The sequence below is a fragment of the Equus caballus genome, chromosome 24 (genome assembly GCF_041296265.1).
Source record: "Equus caballus isolate H_3958 breed thoroughbred chromosome 24, TB-T2T, whole genome shotgun sequence".
In the NCBI taxonomy this organism is placed as follows: domain Eukaryota; kingdom Metazoa; phylum Chordata; class Mammalia; order Perissodactyla; family Equidae; genus Equus; species Equus caballus.
The window spans coordinates 54,560,113-54,582,171 of record NC_091707.1 but is presented as its reverse complement, the minus strand read 5'-3'; the positions used below and the strand labels follow the sequence as shown (position 1 = coordinate 54,582,171).

The 22,059-nt window shown below is 52.3% G+C and overlaps 1 protein-coding gene across 4 annotated transcripts in view; it reads right to left on the bottom strand.

Annotated features, from left to right (window-relative positions):
• Positions 1-20,821, bottom strand: part of CYP46A1 (cytochrome P450 family 46 subfamily A member 1) — a 31,320-nt gene extending 10,499 nt beyond the window's left edge. For 2 of the 4 annotated variants that reach the window (XR_011432077.1, XM_070249696.1), the window contains exons 1-10: positions 20,556-20,821; positions 14,002-14,082; positions 13,349-13,430; positions 9,313-9,360; positions 7,223-7,296; positions 6,654-6,740; positions 2,142-2,280; positions 1,262-1,372; positions 263-413; positions 9-71 (exon numbers count right to left, since the gene is read on the bottom strand). Coding sequence is in view for 2 of the 4 variants with exons in the window: in XM_070249696.1 (XP_070105797.1) it covers positions 9-71; positions 263-413; positions 1,262-1,372; positions 2,142-2,280; positions 6,654-6,740; positions 7,223-7,296; positions 9,313-9,360; positions 13,349-13,430; positions 14,002-14,082; positions 20,556-20,677 (958 nt within the window). In the remaining 2 variants the exon portion in view is untranslated. The remainder of the gene's footprint in view (positions 1-8; positions 72-262; positions 414-1,261; positions 1,373-2,141; positions 2,281-6,653; positions 6,741-7,222; positions 7,297-9,312; positions 9,361-13,348; positions 13,431-14,001; positions 14,083-20,555) is intronic. The other 2 variants (XR_011432078.1, XM_023628375.2) reach the window with 2 other exon arrangements.
• Positions 20,822-22,059: the final 1,238 nt, after the last annotated feature.

The following is a 22,059-nucleotide window of genomic DNA, read 5'->3' as shown; positions in this document are numbered from 1 at the left end:
CTACGAACCAGCAATGAGGAAGGTGACAAAGTTGTCGAGCAGGATCTCGTCGTCCTGGGCGCCCTCTTCAGCTGAAAGACAAGGGGACCCTCAGGGCCCGCGGCACGCGTCCGCGACACCGTTCTCCCTTTCCCCTAGCGCGGAGAGGAACCAAAGGTCTTTCTCCTTTAAGCCAGACAGAGACATCTGGAGTCCGCTGGGACCTGTCACCCAGAGGGGACCGCCGCCCGGCCGGCCCGGCCCTCGGAGGGAGCCCCCGCACCTTTGAGAATCTGCGTGAGGATGTCGGCAGGGACGTCCTCCCCCCTCTTGAGGGCCTCCCGGCGGCGCTGGACCCAGTCCTTGCCCACCTGGCGCAGGAAGCGGACGCTTTCCCGGATCTCTCGCAGCTGCTTCCACTTCCCTGGCATAAACTGAACATGAGCCCCCGCTCAGTGTGGCCGGCTGAACACGCACTTGCCCTCTCCCCTCTCTCCCAACTCCAAAATAACTTTAGATATCCACAGCAGCACCCGCCAGCTGGGAGGTCGGAAGAAAATGAGAACATTCTAGAAGAGATAAAGTAGCCAGGGAGACTAGACCAACATGGTGGGCTAAGCCCAAGCGTCAGCTTCCCCTTCCTGCACCAAATCCCTAGAAATGATGGGAAGGAAGCCTTGAAACATCCACGCAGCACTGGAAAAGAAGGGGCCCTGAAGGAAGGAGGTGGTTAGGATTGCATTGAAGGAGGAAACCACAACCAGAGGGAAGTGACATGGAATCAACTGTCAAAAAGATGGGGTGACATCAGGGGACTCTAAGCTCGGAGGCTGAGGTCCCAGGGAACAGGAGGGGGCCCTGAGCTTCTGTCTGGGAAACAATTCAAGTACCACCTTTCCCTCTTCTTCCTCCTCCATGCTGGAACAAGGAGGTGATAGCTGGAGCTGCAGCAGCCATCTTATAACAATGAGGTGATGTGCTGGAGACAGTGGAACAGAATGACAAAAAAATCCAGGAACATCTGACATTGTGGAGCCATCATAGACATCCTAGACCGCCTGCTTGGGGATCATTTTACACGAGAGAAAGATTTACCTGAACCACTTTGTTTTTGAGCCTCTACTTTAGGTGATGCATGCAAATCCTAACTGATTCGGAAGTCACTTCACACATAGCAGAACTTAAAACCCCGTCTGAAAAAACTCACTGGAGGGGATGCTCCAGCAAATGAGGACAACACAAGCTGTGGGGGCGGGTTGCCGAGGGGGTGCTGAGGCAGTACCTTCGCCAGAGTGTTGCGAGAGGCACTGATACCCTCCAGGATCAGTTTCACCTTCCTGGACAGAGGCTTCTGGGCTCCCAGGAGCATGCTGGTCTCCATCCCGAAAGCTGCCTGGGGAGAGAGAAGGGCAAGGTCACACCTGGGGGGGGCGGGAGGACCAAAGACCAGGGCAGAGCTGGAGACCCAGGCCCTGGACTCAGAGTTTACGTGCATCACGTCATCAACTCCTTGCAACAACCCATGCTAATTGCAACCCCGAGGGATGTGCTGAGGATAAAATAACACACAGTAACTACTCAACAAACCTTGACTTCCTTCCTTGACAAGGTGCACTTCCCCTGAAATGCAGCCTCCCCTGGGTGTCCGTTCTACACCCAGCTTCCCAGCGAACTGTTGCATGACAACGACTCTTTGCTCACTGTCCCTACACTCCAGCTGCCTGACCTGCCTCTGTCTGGGTCTGGGGTTATCTGGGCCACTGCTGAGACCGCCAGGGAGAAAAGCCAAGCCACGTCCCATGGGAGGATGCCAGAGGGAGGTGGGCTTTGGGTTGGGGGCCAGGCAGACCTGAGATCCAGTCCTGCTTCTGCCACAGACCAGCCACAGGCCAGTTCCCACACCCCTCGCTCGGTGTCCATTTCTAGAGAATGAGTTAGTGGCTCCCATCTCACACTAGGCTGTTTTGAATATTCGAGGACACTTGAAGCTCCCGGCCCAGAGAAGGCACTGCTGTTAGAGGAGCCGGAGGGAGAGGAGGGAAGCAATGAAAGGCAAGAGGGAGGGAGAGCCTCTGCCCATGTGGCAGCCCCGCCCTATGCCTCACACCCCACCCCGAGCCCCGGCCCGTGCCCTGCCCCACGCCCCGCCATCCTCCCGTCACCTTGGCCAGGATGTCCATGGTGGTGCAGGTCAGCATGTCCTGCATGGACACCGGGGTCTGCCCATCCGCCTTGGCTTCCAGAATCTCCACCAGCTGCTCGGCTTTCTCGTTGAACGTCTCCATCAAGCTGATCAATGAGCTGGGGAAACAGCACATCCCTCAGGCCTGCGCCCACCTCTCTGGAGGGAGGCCAGCGTGCAGAGTCGGGGGGTGGCCCCTCCCAGCCTTTCTGGCCTCCCCTCGAGGCCCAGCTCAAGGGTTGGGGCTGCAGGAATCAAACCAAACCCTGGGATGTCGCCATTCCCCTCCACCCAGGATGGACACTGTCCCTTTGCCCTAGTCTTAATGGTTCCTCGGGTCCTCTGTCTGGCATTGGGCCCCTCAACTCTGACCTCAAGGGGACCTGGCAGGATAGAAACTCCAGACAACAACGTGAAGGAAGGGAAAAGGCCCCCGGGGCCCCCTAGAGTCCGTGAGGGGGCCATCCCGGGTCTCCTCTGACCACTACTTGCACTGTCCACTCTCCTTGCCTGCACTGCCCGGGCCACCATCTGCAGCCTTTTGCTTTCCCATTTCACTCCCTGTCTTTGAGCAATCACAGTGCCCAACTCTTCACGGAAATGAGTCTTCAGACCCAGAGCTCCCAATCCACAGTGCTCCCTGCCCCAAGGAAGCTACCTGGCTCCAGGCATAGAGATGGGAAAGCGGTATCGAAGGATGTGCTCCAAATTCACAAAAATGGCAACCCTGAGGGAGTGGGAAGGGGAGAAACTGCCACTTTGCATAGTACATATTTTTGAATTTTTACTAAGAGAAAAAGCTGCCTTTGTAATCAAAAATAATTTTTAATGTTAACAATCTGGGTAAAGGGTATAGGGGTGTTCTTTCTCCTATTCTTATTCTTAGAACTTATCTAGAAATTTGAAATTATTTCCAAATTTTTTTATTTTCCAAGTTTTTAAAAACATTAAAAAGAGAAAATGAGAGAAGAGGGAAAAAAGTAATTTTTTAATTAGGAAAGAAAATCAGTTCTTCATTGCCCATCCACCAGTCTTGCTGTGGCTTCCTGGCTCTAGCACCGGCCCCTGGCATCGTCCTTCTCCTTGCTGCCCAGCCCCGACCCCTGGCCCAATACATATCTTCTCCTCTGTGGCCCAGGTCTCTACTGAAAGCACCACTCTGATCCAGTCCCTTTGCAACCTAAAATGCTTTGAAGCCCTGGGAAGAGGAAATCCTCGCTGGGGCCTGGGAGAGAGTCTGCCCCTTCCTGATGCCCGCCTGCAGCGTGGTCTTCCTGTTACAATGGCCTTTTAGCTCCTCCAAAGCACAGTGCTCCTTCCATGTCAGGGCCTTTGCACATGCTGTCCCCTCTGCCTGGAGCTCTCCTCCCTCCTCCCTTCCATCCCAATGCCCCACGAGCACCTTAACACCTGTCCACTCTCCAGGTGGACACTCCAATGCCACTTCCTCAGGGAAATGCCCCCTGACCCCCAGGTGGGCCCAATATATGCTCCAGTTTTTCTTCATAATGCTTAATGTGATTTGCAAGTATCTACTTATTTGCAAGATTGTTTGTAGTTGTCTCTCTTTTTATTACATGCAACTTGACTATTTGGACAGCACATGGCTGGCGATCATGTCAATACTGAATCTCTTGCAGTTACTGCAGATGCAAAATTTGGGCTGGGACATTAGCAGTTCAATAAAATCCCAACTCCCTCGTCTTTCACGGAAACGACTGGGACCAAGGTCTTTCAGTAAAAGTAATATCTAGAAAAGCAGAAACTGGCCATTTACCCTCACGATTTTATTAAAACTATCTAACGATATTCTATGTGGATAACGGCTGGAGATGAAACCCACCAGTGACTCCCGTTTTTTCCTTCGTTAGCGAATTAGGATCCACTGAAGATCAGTACTGCTTTCATGAGCGCTTACAGGCATCTCCCAACGCTTCTTCCTTACAACTTTGTGAATTTTGCATTTGCAATATAATAGTCATCTCTTGATGATTGCCTTACTGCGAGACTAAAAAGTGAAAATGCCCGGAGACGGCTGCACAGCAGTGAGACTGTACTGAATGCCTCTGAACTGCACGCCTAAAAACGGGCAAGAGGGTAAGTTTTATGTTATGTGTATCTCACCACAATTAAAAATTCTCTAAATAAAAACGTCTGTGAACGTACTTAATAAAATGCAAGCTGTTGTTCAAATGCGAGGTCCTGCGTGTGGAGAGGGTTCGCCTCCACCCTGACCCTGGTATTTGTGTCATGAGCGCTGTGGGCGGTCATCTTCTGAGAATCTACCCCCTCCAACAACCTCAAAGCTTCTTGAGGTCAGGGACCATGTCAGCAGGCTGACCTTGGGAACCCTGGCTCTTGGTACAACACGTATTTATTACATAAATGCCTCTCTCTAGTCTGTTCCTGCTTACTTCCGGCAACTTTCCAGGAAAACCAAGACTATTCCAATTCATTAATTCACACATGCATTCATTCACTGGAGGGCTGCCAAGGGCCTGGCGCTCTGCTGGGTGCAGGAGTCCAGAGGCAGGGGGCATCTTCTGCTTTCAGGGACCCGTGGTCTAGTGAGGGAGGCAGACTGATCGAGAATCACTCAGTGGATGTGACAGGAGCTGTGATGGAGGAATGAACTCAACCTCCCCGTGGCCATGACATCTTAGTGGGGTATAAAGGGGCACAGGAATTCCCCGGGGGAGCACAGAAGGCAGAGGGAACCACAGGAACAAAGGCAGAGATGCCAGAAAGAGCACAGCGGTTCTAGAAAGGTGGAGGAGAGAGTGAGAGCAAAGGCTGGAGGGGTCTAGGGGCCAGACTGGGGTGGGTGGGGTCTGACCTCCATCCTTCGATGATAGGGAGCCATTGAAGGCTTCAGGACAGGGGAGTGGGGTGGTCAGATTGGAGCTTTAGCAAGATCTCTCCAGGGCAGTGAGGTGGACGCGTCAGAGGAGGAGGGAGACAGGAGGCAGGGAGCCCAGGGAGGAGGCTGCGTGCAGGTCCAGGCAAGGATGCTTACACAGTCGCTCCCAGATGACGTATTAAATATGACATCATAGTGGAGAAACCTGGACCACAGCGCCCTAACCAAGCGAGCAAAGTCAATGTCTCCAGCAACGGAACAAACGGACAGCACGTGCCTCCCGATGTGACGCCCTGAGGAGGACACGACATCACTTCCGTGCCATTCCCGCCAAAAAGGCATAACCTGAGCATAATCACGCAGAAACAGCACACTCAAATTGAAGGACATTCTACAAAATTGGGCTGTAATCTTCAGCAGTGTTAAGGTCAAGAGAGTCAAGGAAAGACAGAACTCTAGAGTGAAGGAGGCTAAAGAGACGTGGTAACCAACTGTAACACGTGAACCTGGATTGGACCCTAGACAAGCAAAACAATAGCTGTAATTGCACGAACGACAAAATGCAAATGTGGAGTGTGGATTAGAGAGCGGTATTGGGTTACCTTAAATCTCCTCATTTTGACAACTGAACTATAGTCATGTAAGAGAACATCCTTGATCTTAGGAAATACACATGGAGGTATCATAAGGAGGGAACCACAATGTCCCCAACTCACTCTCAAACGGTTTAAGAAAATATATTTGTATACACACATAGAGAAGAAATGATAAAGCATTTGACCATAGGACCTGGCAGTCCAGCTCTTAGGTACACACCCAAGAGACATGAAAACATATGTCCACACAAAAGCTTGTACACAAATGTTCACAGCAACATTACTCACAATAGCCAAAAAGCAGAAACAACTCAGATGTCCACCAACTGACGAATGGATCAACACAATGCGGTATGTCCATTCAACAGAATTTTATTTGGCAATAAAAAGGAAGGAAGTTCTGATACACGCTGTTACATGGATGAACCTCGGAAACATTCTGCCCAGTGAAAGAAGCCAGGCACAAAAAGCCACGTATTGTAGGATTCCATTTATAAGAAACGTCTAAGACTAGGAAAATCCATAGAGACACAAAATAAATTAGTGGTTGCCAGGAGCTGGGTCCCTGGAGAGGAAATGAGGATCGATAAAGATGTTCTAAAGTCAGCCATGCGGAGGGTTGTACTGTGTTGTGAAGAATCTAAAAACCTTTGACTTGTACCCTTTAAATGGGTGAATTGTATGGTACATAAATTGTAGTGTATGGTACGTGAATTATATCTCAATAAAGCAGTTACTAAAACATATAATGTTACCCCAAAATGAAAACTATAATTCAAAGCCCAGGTGAGGAGTGATGAGGTCTAAGCCGGGGGAGATGCTGGGGGGAGGGGACCCCACCCCTCCAGCCATCCTCGTCACTCAGCCCTCGATGTTCCCAAACCGCGTGGGACGGCTCTCCGACTCTCGTCCCACAGGCCCGCCTGTCTCCCTCTCTCTGCCGGCTCATGCCCCCCTACCTCTCCCGCTCTGGCCTGGGCAGCCCCCTGTGATGAAGACCCCCTTCCCAAGGCCCCCCGCCTCCGGCCACACTCACCTCCGGCTGAAGGCCAGATCCATGACCCTCCGCTGTTTGTGCCAGCGCTCATAGTCACACTCGGACACTAAGCCTTGGCCGAACAGTCTGCAGGGGACAAAGCTGAGGTGAGAAGCCGGGTGAGGGAATGGCAACTGACTGCTCGATGGCTGTGGGGTCACTTTTGGGGTGATGAAAGTGTTCTGGAACTAGACAGTGGGGACGGTTGCACCACATTGTGAATGTACCGAATGCCACGGAACTGTACCTCCAACGTGGTTAAAATGGTGAATTTTATGGTGTGTGAATTTTACCATGATAAAAAATAAATTGATTAATTAAAAGGAAATGGGGTGATCACGTGCCCCAACCTCAGCGCCCCCCGCACTCCCACCTGCCCTCCGGAAGGGAAAGAGAAGGAAAATGCTAATGACAAGAGCAGTGGCTACCGTGGAGGGGGTACCTGATGTGTGCCTGGCAGCCAGGGCCTCGGGCCTTAAGGCAACACCCAAGGCTCTGGGCCACCTGGGCCCTCCGCTGGCAGCCAGAGACTGTCCCGGCCTCCCCCCGGCTCGCTCCTTGTGCCTTACCTCTCGCCAAACACAGTCTGGATTGCGTGGTACATCTTGGAATCCTTGTTGTACTTGGTTGACATCAGGAATTTCTAGGCATCCCCAAAAAACCAACATGAGCCCGTGTACCCGTGAGAGGGTGCAAAGGACTCAGCAGTTTTCTTAACTCTTGTGAAACATGCCCCCAGTAATCGCCCTGCGCTGAGCAAGCAGTCACACCCAGCGCTGGTATGAGCGTCACTTCACAGGCGTCATCCCACCTCATCCTCCAGAAGTCCTGTCTCCCAGCAACAGCATCCGTTTGGGGATGAGGAAAGCAGGGCAGAGCAGGGTGAGGTGACTTTCCTGTGGCCACACAGTTGGACAGTGGTGCAGGGGAGTTTCCTCACTCCTACACCCGCACTTGGGCCCCCGCCCTCCCCCACCGCCTCCCGAAGTGGCGAGAACAAGAAAAGACAGATGCTGCTCTGGAACCGGAGTGGGGAGGGGAGGAGCCTGGAGGGAGAGCGTCTGGGACACAGGAGAGACTCTCAGCACAGATAGTGTTGTTAGTGCCAATCCAGCCATGGAAGTCAAGGAAGGCTTCCTGGAGGAAGGGTCAACTTGCCTCACCAAGAGCTGGATGGTAGCAACAGTAACATTAGCTCACAGCTCCTGAAGGCCTATGGCCCAGGGGTTGACAGCTCGGGCCGTGGAGTCAGCTTGCTTGACTTTGAATCTGGGCTCAACATGCTCCTCTACCACCTGCCAACTCTGTGATCCTGGACTGGTTAGTCATCTCCTCCACCCCTCAGCGTCCTCATCTTAGAAGATGGGGCTAAGAAGGGCCTGCCTGTAGGGTTGCTGTGAAGAGTAAATTAGTTCTACATGAAAAGTGCTGAGAATAGGGCCTGGCACACAGGTGGTGCTCAATAAATGCCAGGTGCAGATCAGCATGCTGTAGCTCATTTAATGCCCACCAAGGGTGAAGATGTGGGTGATATTTTTACACTCTTCTTACATATGAATGAAGAAATAGATTTAAAACTGGCCCAAGGCCACACACACAGTCAATGGTGGACACAAGGTTTGGATCCCGGCAGGGTGCTATGGGAAAGAGGGGAGAGAAGGCCGAGGTCCACTCGGGAAGCCCAGGTCGCCCGGTGTATCCAAGCAGAGGTGCGTGCAGTGGGGCAGCAGGGGCCTGGAGAGGCCACGGGGCCAGATCCCAGAGGCCCATCCTGTGGGATGCTGAGCTTTATCCTGGGGGCGTGGGGAGGCAGTAGGGTGACAGCGCTACGGTACATTAACCAAGGGGCTGCTGAATTTTCCAGCTGAAAGGAAGCCCGAGAAAGGGCTGACTTTCATCATGAGCCACCTCTTGGGGCTCTCACTCCCACCCAAGCACGGTCATTTATAGACCAAGTTCCATCACTACCCCACTCCCGCAGGTTTTGTCTCCTGTACAAAGACCCTGACAGTAAAGGCCCACCTCCCAGGCCCTCTCAAACATCCCTGAGTAGTCCAGGGTCTGTGTCAGCCCTTCCCAGCCTGAACCAAGGAGCCCCCACACTGAGGTGAAACAGGCTCTGACCAGGTGTCCCCACAGACAAGTGTCTACATGGTCTGCTGTGCCTGGGGCTGGGGACCCTTTGGTGGCCCAGTGAGCGGGGCTCCGGGACAGGAGGGATGCACAGGGCTCCCCCAGCGCCATGCTGCCTTCTCTGATGCCCACACTGACAGCACACTTCTGCCCATGAAGGGACACCTGCGGGGGGCTTGCCCTTCTGCCATAAACAACCAGAAAAATAGGTTTCAGACACTGGACAACAGGCACTGCGAGCCTGAATCCCAGGCAAAGGAAAAGGAAAACGAAGATGCGAGCCCTGCAACCTAGGATTACTCCAGTTCTTCCCAGAGGCAATTTCAGGACAGAGGACTAAAAGGAGAAATTCAAATATAGCCCAGCAGCCTTTCCAAATGGATGAGGCAGAGATCGCAGTCCAGGCAGGCAAGAGGCAGCCAGAATTTGTAGGACAGAGGACCGGAGAGGAGGGAGCTACGCCCAGACAGAGCTCCTGTGCAGAAATCTGCATGGGGATCCCTTGTGTCCTTGGATGAATACCAACCTGTGCACGTGTCGAGTGAAATTCCACAAGACCAGGTGAAAACAGCTTCTGAGGAAAGAAGGATTACTGGGCATCTATAGGCTGAATGATTGTCAGAGCATAAGCCAAGAACTGTTCATGCTCCCTCCAGTCAGAGTCAAACCTCAGACACAAGGCCTTTATTAGTGACCCCAGAAAGGTCAATCCTTAATAGTGGGGCTAATCTAGCTGTAGAGTAAACGTCTACTCTACACCAGCCCTACAAAAGCCTTAGAGCAGATCCGGAAAGGCTCAGACTGGTCTGCAAGTAACTTCACCATCTGCCAGGACGACCTCCAGCGCTCTTTAGAGGAATAAAACAAAATCAACAATGTACAATTCACAAGGTCCAGCGTTCAATGTGAAATCACTAGACGTGCCAAAGAGCGGGAAAATCTGACGTATAACCAGGCCCAGAAATAAGAGAGAGGATGGAATTTGCAGACAAGAACCTGAACACAGTTATTACAAATATTACAAATAGGCTCAAGGAACCCACACATCCCAGAAATTCAAAGAATCTTACACAGAAGCAACAGAAAGACAAGCACACCAAGGCAGGTCATAATCCAATTTCTGAAACCAGTGATAAAGAGAACATTTTAAAGGAAACAGAGATGAAGCGGTATATTTGAATACAGGTCAATATAAGTCAAAGATAAACTATAAACCCCAGGACAACCACTAAGAGAGAGACAGTAGAGCTAATGGGCCAAGCAGAGGCAAATGGAATCCTAAAACACACTCAGTGCAAAAGAAGGCAGGAAAGGAGGAAGAGGGAACAAGCAGATGGGACAAACAGAAAACAAATCACAGCATGCTAGTTTACACCTAGCCAGATCGACAATTCCATTAAATGTCAATGACCTGAGCCCTCCGATTAAAAGGCAGAGATTGTCAGAGTGTATAAAACAGCAAGACACGACTATATGCTATCTATAAGAAATCCACTTTGAATACAAAAACCCAGATAGGCTAAAAGTAAAAGAAGAGAAAAGAGACATCATGCAACACTAAGCATAAGAAAGCTGGAGGGGCTATGTAATACCAGGCAAAATACACTTCAGGAAATGGAATATCACCAAGGATAAAGAGGGACATTTCTAAAGATAAAGGGATCATTTTATCACAAAGACATAACCATCCTATATGTGTACCCACCTAATAACAGAACGTCAAAATACACAAAGCAAAATTGATAGAACTTAAAGTAGAAATAGACAAACCCATGACTGTGGTTGGAGAGCGCAATGCTCCTCTCCCAGCAACTGCCAAAGCAAGTAGACAGAAAGGTAGTAAGGATTTAGAAGATCTGAATAACACTATTAATCAGCTCGATCTAACTGACATTTCTAAAATGCTTCATTCAACAGTTGCAGAATATACATTTTTTTAAGTGCTCATTCACAAAGATAGACCAAAAACTAGGTCATAAAACAAGCTTCAATTAATTTAACAGGATTGAAATTATGAAGAGTATTTTCTCTGACCTTACAGAAGTAAATTAGAAACGAGTAACAGAAAAATATCTGGAAAATCTTATAACATTTAGAATATTTTGAACGTGTGTTGAATAACACACATCTAAATAATTCATAGTTCAAAGAAGAAATCACAAGGGAAGTTAGAAAATATTTTGAACCAAATGAAAATAAAAGCACAATGTATTGAAATTTGTGGTACATTTGAGCTAAAGTACTGCTTACAGAGCCAGCCCTGGCGGTTTAGGGGTTAAGAGCCAGCACTCTCACTGCTGTGGCCTGGGTTTGTTTCCCCTTCAGGGAACCACACCACCTGTCCGTCAGCTGTCATACTGTGGTGGCTGCGTATTGCTGTGATGCTGAAAGCTATGCCACTGGTATTTCTAATACCAGCAGGCTCACCCATGGCGGACAGGTTTCAGCGGAACTTCCAGACTAAGTCAGACTAGGAAGAAGGACCTGGCCACTCACTTCTGAAAACCCGGCCATGAAAATCCTGTGAATAGCAGTGGAGCATTGTCTGATACAGCGCTGGAAGGTGAGAGGATGGGGCAAAAAGACCAGGCAAGGTTCCGCTCTGCTGTACACAGGGTCACTAAGAGTCAGAATCGACTGGATGCCACTAGCAACAACAGTGCTTACAGGGAAATACATAGCTATAAATGCTTATATTAGAAAAGAAACAAGGCCTAAAATCAATTGTCTAAACTCTCATTTAAAAAATTAGAAAACAAATTAAAACCAAGATGAGAAGAAGAAGGAAATTAAAGAGCAGAAATCAATAAAACAGAAAATGGACAAACAGAAAACCAGTGAAACCAAAAGCTGTTTCTTTGAAAAGATGAAAAAAGTGATAAACCTCTTGCTAGGCTGATCAAGAAAATAAGAGAATACCCAAATTACTATTCTCAGGAGTGAAAGAAGGGACATCACCACAGATCCAGTAGACACGAAAAAGATATTAAATAAATATTGTGGGCAACTTTATACCAATAATCTCTACAATTTAGAGGAGATGGACAAATTCCTCGAAACACACAAATTACTAAACTGAAGAAAAAATAGGAAATCTGAATGGCCATATATCAATTAAAGAAATTGTATAATTAAAACAAAACAGAAAAACACTGCCCACAAAGAAAATGCCAGGCGCAGATGGTTTCACTGGTGAATTCTATCAAACATTAAAGGAAGAAATAATATCGCTCCTACACACTCTCTCTGAAAATAGGGGAGAGGGAACATTTCCCGACTCATCTCACGAGGCCCTTTAACCTGATACCAAAACCAGACAAAGGCATTATAAGAAAAGAAAAAATACAGAAATAACAATCCTTAACAATATATGAGCAAATTGTATTCATGTATCTATGTAACGATGAGCAATCAGTATCATGACCAGGAATGCAAGGTTGGCTTAACACTTGAATATTACTCAATGTAATTCATCATATTAATATATATCTTTTAACTTCTTTTCTCATTAAGCATCATGAAGGTCTTTGTGCATGCTTTTTTGGTAGCATGCATTAAAAAGCCTTATACTGTGTCTGTATTTGAAATTAAACTTTAAAAAAAGATGATTTTTAAATCCCGTTCGAGACACCATGGTTGTTCAATTTGTCTCTGGATCTAGACCCTAAGTTGCATCTTATCCCTCTGAGTGTCACCACAGCCGCCCTCCATGCAGAGAGCACGTCCACACATCAGCTAGTAAGTACCCACTGTGAGAATAACTGCACCATCATTCATTGAGCAATTGCCGTGTGCCAGGCCCGGGCTAGATGACTCACAGACAGTATCTCAGTTCCATTCTTACAACCATCCGTAAGAGAGGCATCACCCCCATTTTACAGATGAGGAAACTGAGGCCCAGAGGGGTGAAGTAACTTGTCCAAGTTCCCACAGCCAGTTAGTAGCAGAGCCCAGATTTGAGCCCAGTTCTGCTAACTCTAAAGCAGACGATCTGAGGGCCATTCTTAGTACCTCCGTGAAAGACACCATCCTGAACACACTATAGACCAATTAATGCAGCCCGTCTCAGTTTCTTCATCTCTAAACTGAGGCCTCTGAGAGCCCCCACCCCCCTGAGAATGAAATGGGTTAGTAGTTGTGAAGTACATGGAAAAGTGCATGGCCCGTAGTAAACACTAAGTATCTTTTGACAAATAAATTGAACAATATTTCTCATCATAACCCTGAGAGAGAGGGAGGGGTCATAATCCCACTTAGATGAAGAAACTGAGGCTCAAAGAAGTTAACTGGCCACATGTGTATGCGCCAGCTGGGCGGAACTCCCAACCCACTGGCCCTGACAGCCATGACCCCCCCTCACTGAAACATCAAACAGCCCTGCTTGGAGAGCCCCCCAAATGGTGGGTGGTGAGAGAGAAAGACGTCATTTCCTTTCGGATCCCTGGGAAAACAGCCTGAATTCCGCGCCTATGGAACTTTTCTCCCATGGTCCCTGGGGTCGAGTTTCCCATCCCACCCCAGAGAAGGGGAGGGCTCTCCCCGTGGAACGCCCTGCTTCTTACCTTGACCGACTCCGGGCTCGTGACGATGACCGAGGTTTTGTGGAAGACGTTGACCCGCACGACAGGCCCATACTTCTTAGCCCTGGAAACCAAAGGGCGCCGAAGGGGGCCGTCGACTACCAGCGAGGTGAGTGTCATCAGCCCAGGGGCAGCAGGAGAAGCAGGGGCCCCATTCCAGGAGGGGGTCAACATGAGCCTGGGGCCGGGGCTCTGTCCTGCTGCTGACTCACTGCTAGTCACGTCCCTGCTGGGCCTCAGTTTCCACAGCCATGAAATAAGGTTGCGACACGCCTCCTTTGCCCCAAACGCTTGTGCTGGGAATCCAGCGATATCATAGCTTTGAAAAAGTTTTGAAGAGTGCAAAGCTCCAGCCCAAACAGCAACTGTTGTCTAGTCATACCCCCGACCCCCTTTACAGATGAGGAAACTGAGGCTCATAGAGCTTCTGACGGCTGGTCTAAGGTCGCACTGTTGGCGAAAGGCAGAGTGTGTCTTCCGAACCGGCCTCATCTGCATCTCCACTCAGGAGGCACTGCTCCGGGTGGGAGTGACCGGGGTGGGGAGTGTGTGTGCTGGGTGGGGAGCGGGGAGGGGCGCCGCCCCATGAGGGACCTGGACTTGGGAAGGGCAACAAATGACAAGTTAGGACCCACCAATCCAAAAACACATCTTGGAGCACGCGGCCACAAACCTCGTCCTTTTTCCAAAAGTAGGGGAGGTGTCCCAGAAGGAAACTAGAAGAAATGGGAAACATTAAGATCACTGAAGTCACCACTGAAGAGGGCTCCCTTCCCCACAGGTCAGCGTTACTGGGCCCCCTTCACAGATGGGAGGACTGAGGCACGGGAGGGATGGCACTGGCTCAGGGTCACCAGGCGGGAGGCAAACCCAGGTCTGCCTGGCTCCAGAGTCCTCCTTGGAGAGGAGACGGTTTATTCCTCTCTGGCTCCCTGGTGCAGAGGTTGGGGGCTGGCAGGTGGACAGGGCGCAACAACACTGGGTGGAATTACCCTGACACAGTCATTGCACACTTACTGTGAGCTGGGCCCCAGGCTAAGCCTCACCTGGTCTGACACCACCCGGAGGTAGGTCTGTTGTTAGCCTGATGTATATAATATTAACCGAGGCTGGGAGCCACACTGTGTGGCTGCTATCAGGGTACCCACAGTCTTTCTCGCCAGGGTAGATGGTTTAGTCATGCTAAGTCTGCAGTGTGAGCACCAGATTGTAAGCGGGCCTGTCTGGTGTTGCCCTGGGCACGTTCCAAAGTACTCATGACCTCCCGTCTCCTGTATGACTTTATTCCGGTCGGGCTCACTTACTACAGCATCCAGAAGGGGTGACAACCAACTGCAGTAGGGGTTGTCGGGGTCAGGAAACTCACATTCTCCCAGGGGAGACACAGAGTAGATAAACAAAGAAATGAGTAAATATGAAGTCAGAGAGTGATGGGAGAAAAATCAGAGTCAAGGGGGTAAGGAGAGCAGGGGTGGGTGCAGGGACCATTTGATACAGGCAGGTCAGGGAACATCTCTCTAGGAAGGTGACATAGGAGCTGCAGGAAGTGAGGGATGTGGCCATGAAGGTATCTGGGGAGAGAGCACTCCAGGCAGGGGGAATGGCAGGTGCAAAGATCCTGAAGTGGGAGCGTGCTTGGTAAGTTCAAGGAAGAGCCAGAAGGTGGTGTGGCTGGAGCAGAGTGCTTGAGAGGAGACTGGTACAGGATGGGGTCACCGAGGCAACTGTTGTTCACACTTTCGCTTTGACCTCAGTGAAGTAGGGGCCACTGGAGTGTTTGGAGCAGAGCAGAGGTGGGACCTGACTTGGGTTCTAAATGGATCGTTCTCACTGCTGCGATGCTGGGACTAAGCAGGGTGGGTTTGGGGCAGGGATGGAAGCAGTGGCCCCAGGAAGGGCACTGTTGGAGGTGATGAGGGCTCTCACCAGGAGAGGTGAGAAGTCAGATTCCTGATGGAAGTTGTAGGTGGAGCCAGAGGGACTTGCTGGAGGTTCGGAGGTGGTGTTGAGAGGAGTCAAGGATGACCCTGGGCTTTTGGGCCCTGCGCTGGAAGGATGGAGGAGCTATTTACTAAGGTGAGGAGCACCGAGAAGGGGCTGGTTGGGGCAGCAGACACGTCCTGCCCGCCCCCCGCCCTTGTCCACGCAGGTGGGCAGGCCTCCGAACACCACACCCCAGACTCTGCCCCAGGTTCTCCCCACTCTGCCTGCAGGCAGGGGCAGGCCAGAAGTTCCGGCCCATACCCCCAGGGCAGCCCTCCTCCAACGACCTCAGCTCCCTCCACCTTGGCGGGTCGTTGGGGCTTATGCTCCACGTGGGTCCCAGAGCTCCCCAGGGGGATGCCCTCAGTTGCCCCAGAGTTAACTTGCTTTATTGGCCTTCTAAACTTCTCCATCTGTCCAAGCTCCAGGCCCCACGGGGGTCGCCCCCATTAACCACTTACACAACTCTCATCTCAGGATTGGCTGCCAGGGACCGACCTGAGACAAGCAGATTAAATCAGGAGCTTGGCTTTGAGCCTGTTGGGTTTTTGGTGCCCTTTAAACTAGAAGGGAAGCGAGCAGGTCAATACATGGGGCTGGGGTTCCGGGGAGGGCTCCGACTAGAGACATCGCCGCGAGAGTCCTGAGCAGAGAGGTGGCGTTTAATCCAGCAACTGGATTAGAACACAACGGGGTGAGTGTAGATGGAGAAGAGAGTCAAGGACAGGGCCACCGTTGAGGGGACAGGCTGCCAAGGGACAACCAGCCAGGAAGACTGTGCAGGAGACGTTGGGGTGGCTGGAGGAGAGTGGGGGAGAGTGGAGAGGGAAGCCGGTGAAGAAAGCAGGAGGAGGAGGCGGGTTGGGGGGGGGGGGCTCCGTCTGGCCCAGGCTGGGAGGGGCCAGGCGAGATGGGGACCAAGGGCTGACCATGGGGTTCAGCTCCATGGAGGTGACAGGGATGTTGGCCAAAGCAGGTTAGGAGGAGAGGTGGGGGCCTGAGCCTGATGGGGTGGTGGGTTCAAGAGAGAACGGGAGGAAGGAACAGGAGCCCAAAGACTGGCAGTCTTCTGCGGGGGAGGGCGTTGCTGTGGGGGTGCAGACACAGGGGCGAGTGTTGGAAGGAAAGAAAGAGGGAAGAGAAGGGTGTTTTTTTTTTTTTTTTTTACAGCATATTATATAAAAATGGGGATGATGCAGAAGAGAAGGAAAACTGATGATGTAGAAGGGAGGGGGTGTCACCAGGCAGCATGCTGAGCAGCAGGGGCTTGTCCCGGCGGGAAGAGCACATGGGCCCCGAGCAGGGAAGTGGGCAGCTGTGGGCGAAGCCCCGGGAGGAAGTCCTCTCAGGCTGTCCCTTTTGCTCGGGGAGGAGGGAGGTAAGAATAAAGGCTGAGAGTGTGGACTAAGGGGAGGTGATAGGTATTAAAGAGCAGCCGATGTGGGGTGGGAGACCGGATGCTCCAGAGGGAGTGCGGTGGGCCGCCAGGCAGCTGGGGCCCCCTTGAGAGGAGTGGCCTTGAACTTACACAACCCCACCTGCAGAAAGACGGGCCGTGGACGTCACACATGACTGGCTGTATTTCCAGAATAATCTAGTACCCGTGGTCACTCCCCAAAGCTAAACATTTTGGGGGACTGTTCTCGGTTTTGAGTTGCCTGAATGAGAACAGCATCTGGACCCTCCTCGCCTTCCCAGGCCTGTCTGAGAGCCTCCACCCTAACCACTGGGGTCCACTGCCACCTGGGGAGGAAGGTAGTGACACCTCAAGAAGGCCAAGGGCACGGGGCCACCACTGCCAGGCAAGAGAGGGAACTAAAACTCGTTCCTTCCAGTTCCTGCAGGGGGCGCTGGCGCTGGGGTGGTGAAGGTGGAGTGTTAGAAATAAGCAGGTAAGGGATGATAGAATGAGGGGATGGGAGGACACTGGGATGAGGGGGACAGAAGCCCTCCTGGCATGCCCTGGGTGGCAGCCTGGATAGGGCAGAGCAGCCCAGGGAGAGAGGGGAGGGCATAGTCCCCAGCACCTGCAGTTTCCAAGGTTCCTGTGGGCAGAGAAAGCCTTGGAGAGCCACTGGAGCCGAGCTCATCGGGAGAGCCCACTGCGAGGCCACCCAGGGGATGAAGGGAGCCCATGAAATGGCTGAGGGGTGGGCCCCCCACTAGGATGAGGGTGAGGGGCCATGATCGTGCCTCGTGCCAGTGGGATGTGGTGGTGAGGGCTCAGCCAGGCCCCCAAAGTCTACTGGATGCATCTCCCACCAGAGCCGGCAGTGGGTCTCCACCACAGCCAGGAACCACCCGGCAACTCGAACAGCCCCCACCCCCAGCCACTTGGCAGGGAGGAGCAGGGGAGAGAACCAGAACTGCCCAGGAGCCAAACTTGACAAACTTACTCCAAACTGAACACTGGGAGAGAGAGACTTTCGTTGTAAAGTTTACGTTCAGCCTACACTATCAGGAGAGTGGGGGCCAATGAGGATGTTTAGAGCAGCGACAGGGAATAAAGAAGCTGTTGTGTGTTTGTGTGGGATCAGCATGTGGGGTCTGAGCTTTCAGCTGTTACACGGACTCTTGCAGTAGGAAGTTGTCTCTAATAAGAACACAGAGGTGTGGCACTTAGGGAGGGCATCCTGGTGATTTCTGCAGGATAAGGAGGATGAAGGGTGGGGGTGGGGGAGCACAGCAGGTGCCTCTTGCAGGGCAGAGGGTTCCTTGCCTGCAAGCTGGCAAAACCCCAAAGCACCAAGGGGCACATACCACTGCTGGGGACTCAAGACACAGATTTCCTGTCTATCAAGCTGTTACCAGTTGTGGCTTGGGGATCCAGGCCTTGAATGCCAAAGCATCTGATTTGTGTCACAAGAAGTTCCAGAACTTTCGTTTGGTACAGCTTTATATTTGACCACCAACCAAGTTTTAATCCAAAATCTTTCTGCATATGCATCGTTCAGTTCACCTCCGCAGAATAAAGAACCCAACCAGAATTATATTCAGCCTCCCCCCACGCCTCCAGCCACCCACACACACCTGTAGGTCACATGTAGATTCTGTGGTGTAAGATTTGGGGGAGGATTCAGGCATAAAAAGGAAAGAAATACGGACACACGCTGCTACATGGATGATCCTTGAAAACATGATGCTGAGTGAAAGAAGCCAGACACAAAAGGCCACATATTGTATGATTCCATTTATATGAAATGTCCAGAACAGGCAAATCTATAGAGACAGAAAGCAGATTAGTGGTTGCCTAGGGCTGGGGTGGGGGAGACGAGGACTGACAGCCAAGGGTATGAAATTTCTTGTTGGGGTGATGAAAATGTTCTGGAACTGGTGGTGATGGTTGCACAACCCTGTCACTACACTAAAAAACACTGAATTGAACCCTTTAAAAGGGTAACTTTTATGGCATACATAAGTTTATTTTTAAAATGCAATTTGAAAAAAGAGATGTAGGGAGAGGAGCTTGATTTAAGTTCTGCCTTCTCAAGACACAGAGACTGGCCCGGGTCTGCAGGCTTGAAGCACTGGGGACGTTTACAGGAAGGCCAAGTTCTGAGGAGATCAATCAGAAGAAGCACAGAGCTCACTCAATTCCAAGCTGTTGATGGCTGATTTGAAAGCCTGAAAGGGTGAGAGTGTACCCAACAGAACTTGTAGGAGATTTCCACCATCTACCTTGAATCACTGTTTATCAAGTCTCTACTATGCATGTCCCAGGTGCTGCTGTGCTAGAGGCTGGGGACACAGCAGTGAATGAGACACACACAGGCCTACGGCAGAGACACACACTTAACAAGAGGTGGCACAAATAATTACCCAGTCACCATTACAGTGACTTAGAGTTTATAAAATGAACAATATATTCAGGGGTGGGAGCAGCTGGGACTTCCCTGAGGAGGGAGCATTTAAGCCAAGCCTGGAAGGCTGGGGGAAGCATCATCCAGGTGGAGTGGAAGATGGAGATGCTAAGTAAGAGAAGTGAGATCAGGAAGACCCCAAGGTGGGTGAGGGCACCCGGGAGGACAAAGAACCAGTAGGGAGAGCAGTTGCCTCCCTATGTCACCAGCCACAGAGATCTTTCCCAAACCCACCAAACAGGGATTCAGGCTTCTAAAGCCAGGGCATCTGGCTTGTGCTGGAGGTGGGTGCCTTCTAGAATGTTCATGTCCTGAGATTTTAAAAAGTGTGTCTAATACCATTGTTTATTCATTCATTCAACAAATATTTATTGAGCATCGAGCATCTGCAATGTGCCAGGCGCTGGGCATACATAAGTGAACATACAGCATCCCTGCCCTCCAGGGGCTCACATTCTAAAGGGGGAGACAGACAGTCAACAGGTGACAAGAAGGTAACTTCATGAGTGACAGCCCCATAAGGAGTTTGGGGCTGAGTGGGGTTTCCACAGGGTGGTTGGGGAACAGCAAGATGCTGGAGGAGGGAACGAGCTGGGGGCAGTGCAGAAAGACCGAGGGCAGCTGTGAGTAAGGCAGGGGGCAGAGAACAGTATGGAAAGCGTTCTGAGAGCTCAGCATGGGCCTTGCTGGCCACGGAGAGGACTTAATTTAGAATTAGATTTAGTTCTAAAGTGATGAGAAGCCTGTGGAGCAGAGAAATGACACGTCTGATTCAAGCTTCAGAAAGGTAAGCTGCTGGTGAGGGGGAGGTAAGGTGGATGGGGGTGGGGGCTAAGGATGGAATGGAAGTACTAAGGAAAAGACAAAGAGGATGCGCCAGGACAGAAATACAAACAAAGGGAATGTGACCAAAATGCAGTGTGTTCCAGTGCAGGCTGAGTGACCCCATCCAAGTCCCAAAGTTAAGAGCGCCCACTTTAGAGCCAGGCTCACCTGGGTTTAAATCTAGGCTTACCAACTGTGTGACCTTGGGCAGGTGACTTTGCCTCTGCGCGCCTCAGTCTCCTCGTCTGAACGATGGGGTAGCAATAGCGCCTACCTAACAGGGCTGTCGCTGCCATCACGTTAGTGGGGCCCAGCAGAGCGCGGTGGGCGCCGAGCAGCTGCTGCGGCTGTGAGTAATTTGTTACTAAGAATAGTTAGCGCCCCTCTCCCGGCCACCGTCTCCAAACGGCCGCGCGCAATGGCGAGGCTGGACCCCCGGTCCCGACGCCGGCTTGGACGCAGTCCCCCGGCCCCCCATTCGAGCGCCCCATCCAGGCCCCCGCCCCCACCCCCCCGCTCACCTGGGCCTCGGCGGCCCGGGGATGTGCTCGTAGCGGCTGCGAGCGCGGTGCACGAAGGTGCAGCAGAGGCCGAAGGCGACCAGGACGGCGCTGCCGAGCAGCAGCAGCAGCCCGGGGCTCATGGCTCCGGGGCAGGCCGGGCCGGGGTCGGGGCCGGGCACCGAGGGGGCGGGAGGCCGCGAGCCGACTCAGCTGTCAGCGCCGCGCGCCGCCTCCGCCCCAGGCCCGGCGCGACCCAGCGCCGCCCTCGCCCGCTCGGCTCCGCCCCCGCCGGCTCCGACCCCTCCCAGGCCGCTCCGTCCCCGCCAACCACGTCTCCGCCTCCGGCTCCGGCTCTCAGGGCCCGCCCCCGCTCCGCCCCGCCCCTCCCAAGGCTCCGCCCCAACCCCAACGCCGCTCCAGCCCAGGCCCCGCCCCGGCGTGTGGTCTCCGCCAATCACAACTCCGCTTCTGACTGAGACCCCCCCCAAGGCCCCGCCCTCTCCCTGCCTCCCTCAGGCTCCGCCCCCAGCCCTCAAGCTCCACCCCCACAGCAGCTCCGCCCAGAACGCGTTGTCCCTGGCAACCCTGATTCCTCTGCGCTGGCAGCCCTGGCTGCGGCGCTAAGTCCTCCTGGCTGGTTCCGCCCTCTTTGGCGCCTCCAAATAACGGCGTTTCTCCGTGCGCGGTCCTAGGACCCTTCCTGCTCCCTAAAACCTTCCTGGAAAACCCATCCCAGGCTCCAAATTTTTGTATTACGCCCACTGTCCCCAAACCGCTCTCTGGAACCCCCATGCCCCAAGGCTAGTTTCCGCTGCCTGGCCTGTCCACACCGAGCGCTCGCGGTCCGCTAGCGGGGTCCACAGGGCAGGTGTTGAGGACCCCGGGGACACAAGGAGGCTGTGTCTACGAAGGAAGAGCGCACGGCTGAACCCGAGGCTGCTCTCCCAGAGTCTCAGACTCCTCCAGAACGTCCCAGACCCAGGGGAAGCCCCATCAGAGGCGCGGACCCGGGTCCAAAGGAGCTGGAGTTGGAGGGGAGTGGGTGAAAATCTGGGTACCGAAGATCGCCCTAAAGGGAAAGCGAGAAATGTGCTCGGAGCGGCCAGAGGGTATTTCTGAACTCATACCCAAGACTGCCCTCCCTCTTATAACCTGCTTCTCCTTTCCCATCTGAGTATGACAGAAGAGGCCACTCTGGGCTGTTCAGTTCCCACTTCCCACATTCAGGCCACTCAGAGAGAAAGCAGTGGATGGCAAGGGCCAGGCATGCCCACTCCTAGTCCAGATAACGATGCTCCGGACTGGGGAAGGGGCTCCCAAAGATAGATGCTGCTGGGTGTCTGAGAAGAGGACATACCCTGCTTCGTGGGCCAGGATCGGAGAGGTTTGGGGACTGGGAAATAGAGAAGTCCTATGTACCGCCTTCCCAGGTACAGCCAGGACATGACCGTTAGGGGTGTGTGGGCTTCAGGGAGATAGACAGGGCCAAGATTAACAGCTGGACCAAGCATAGCGGAGGCAG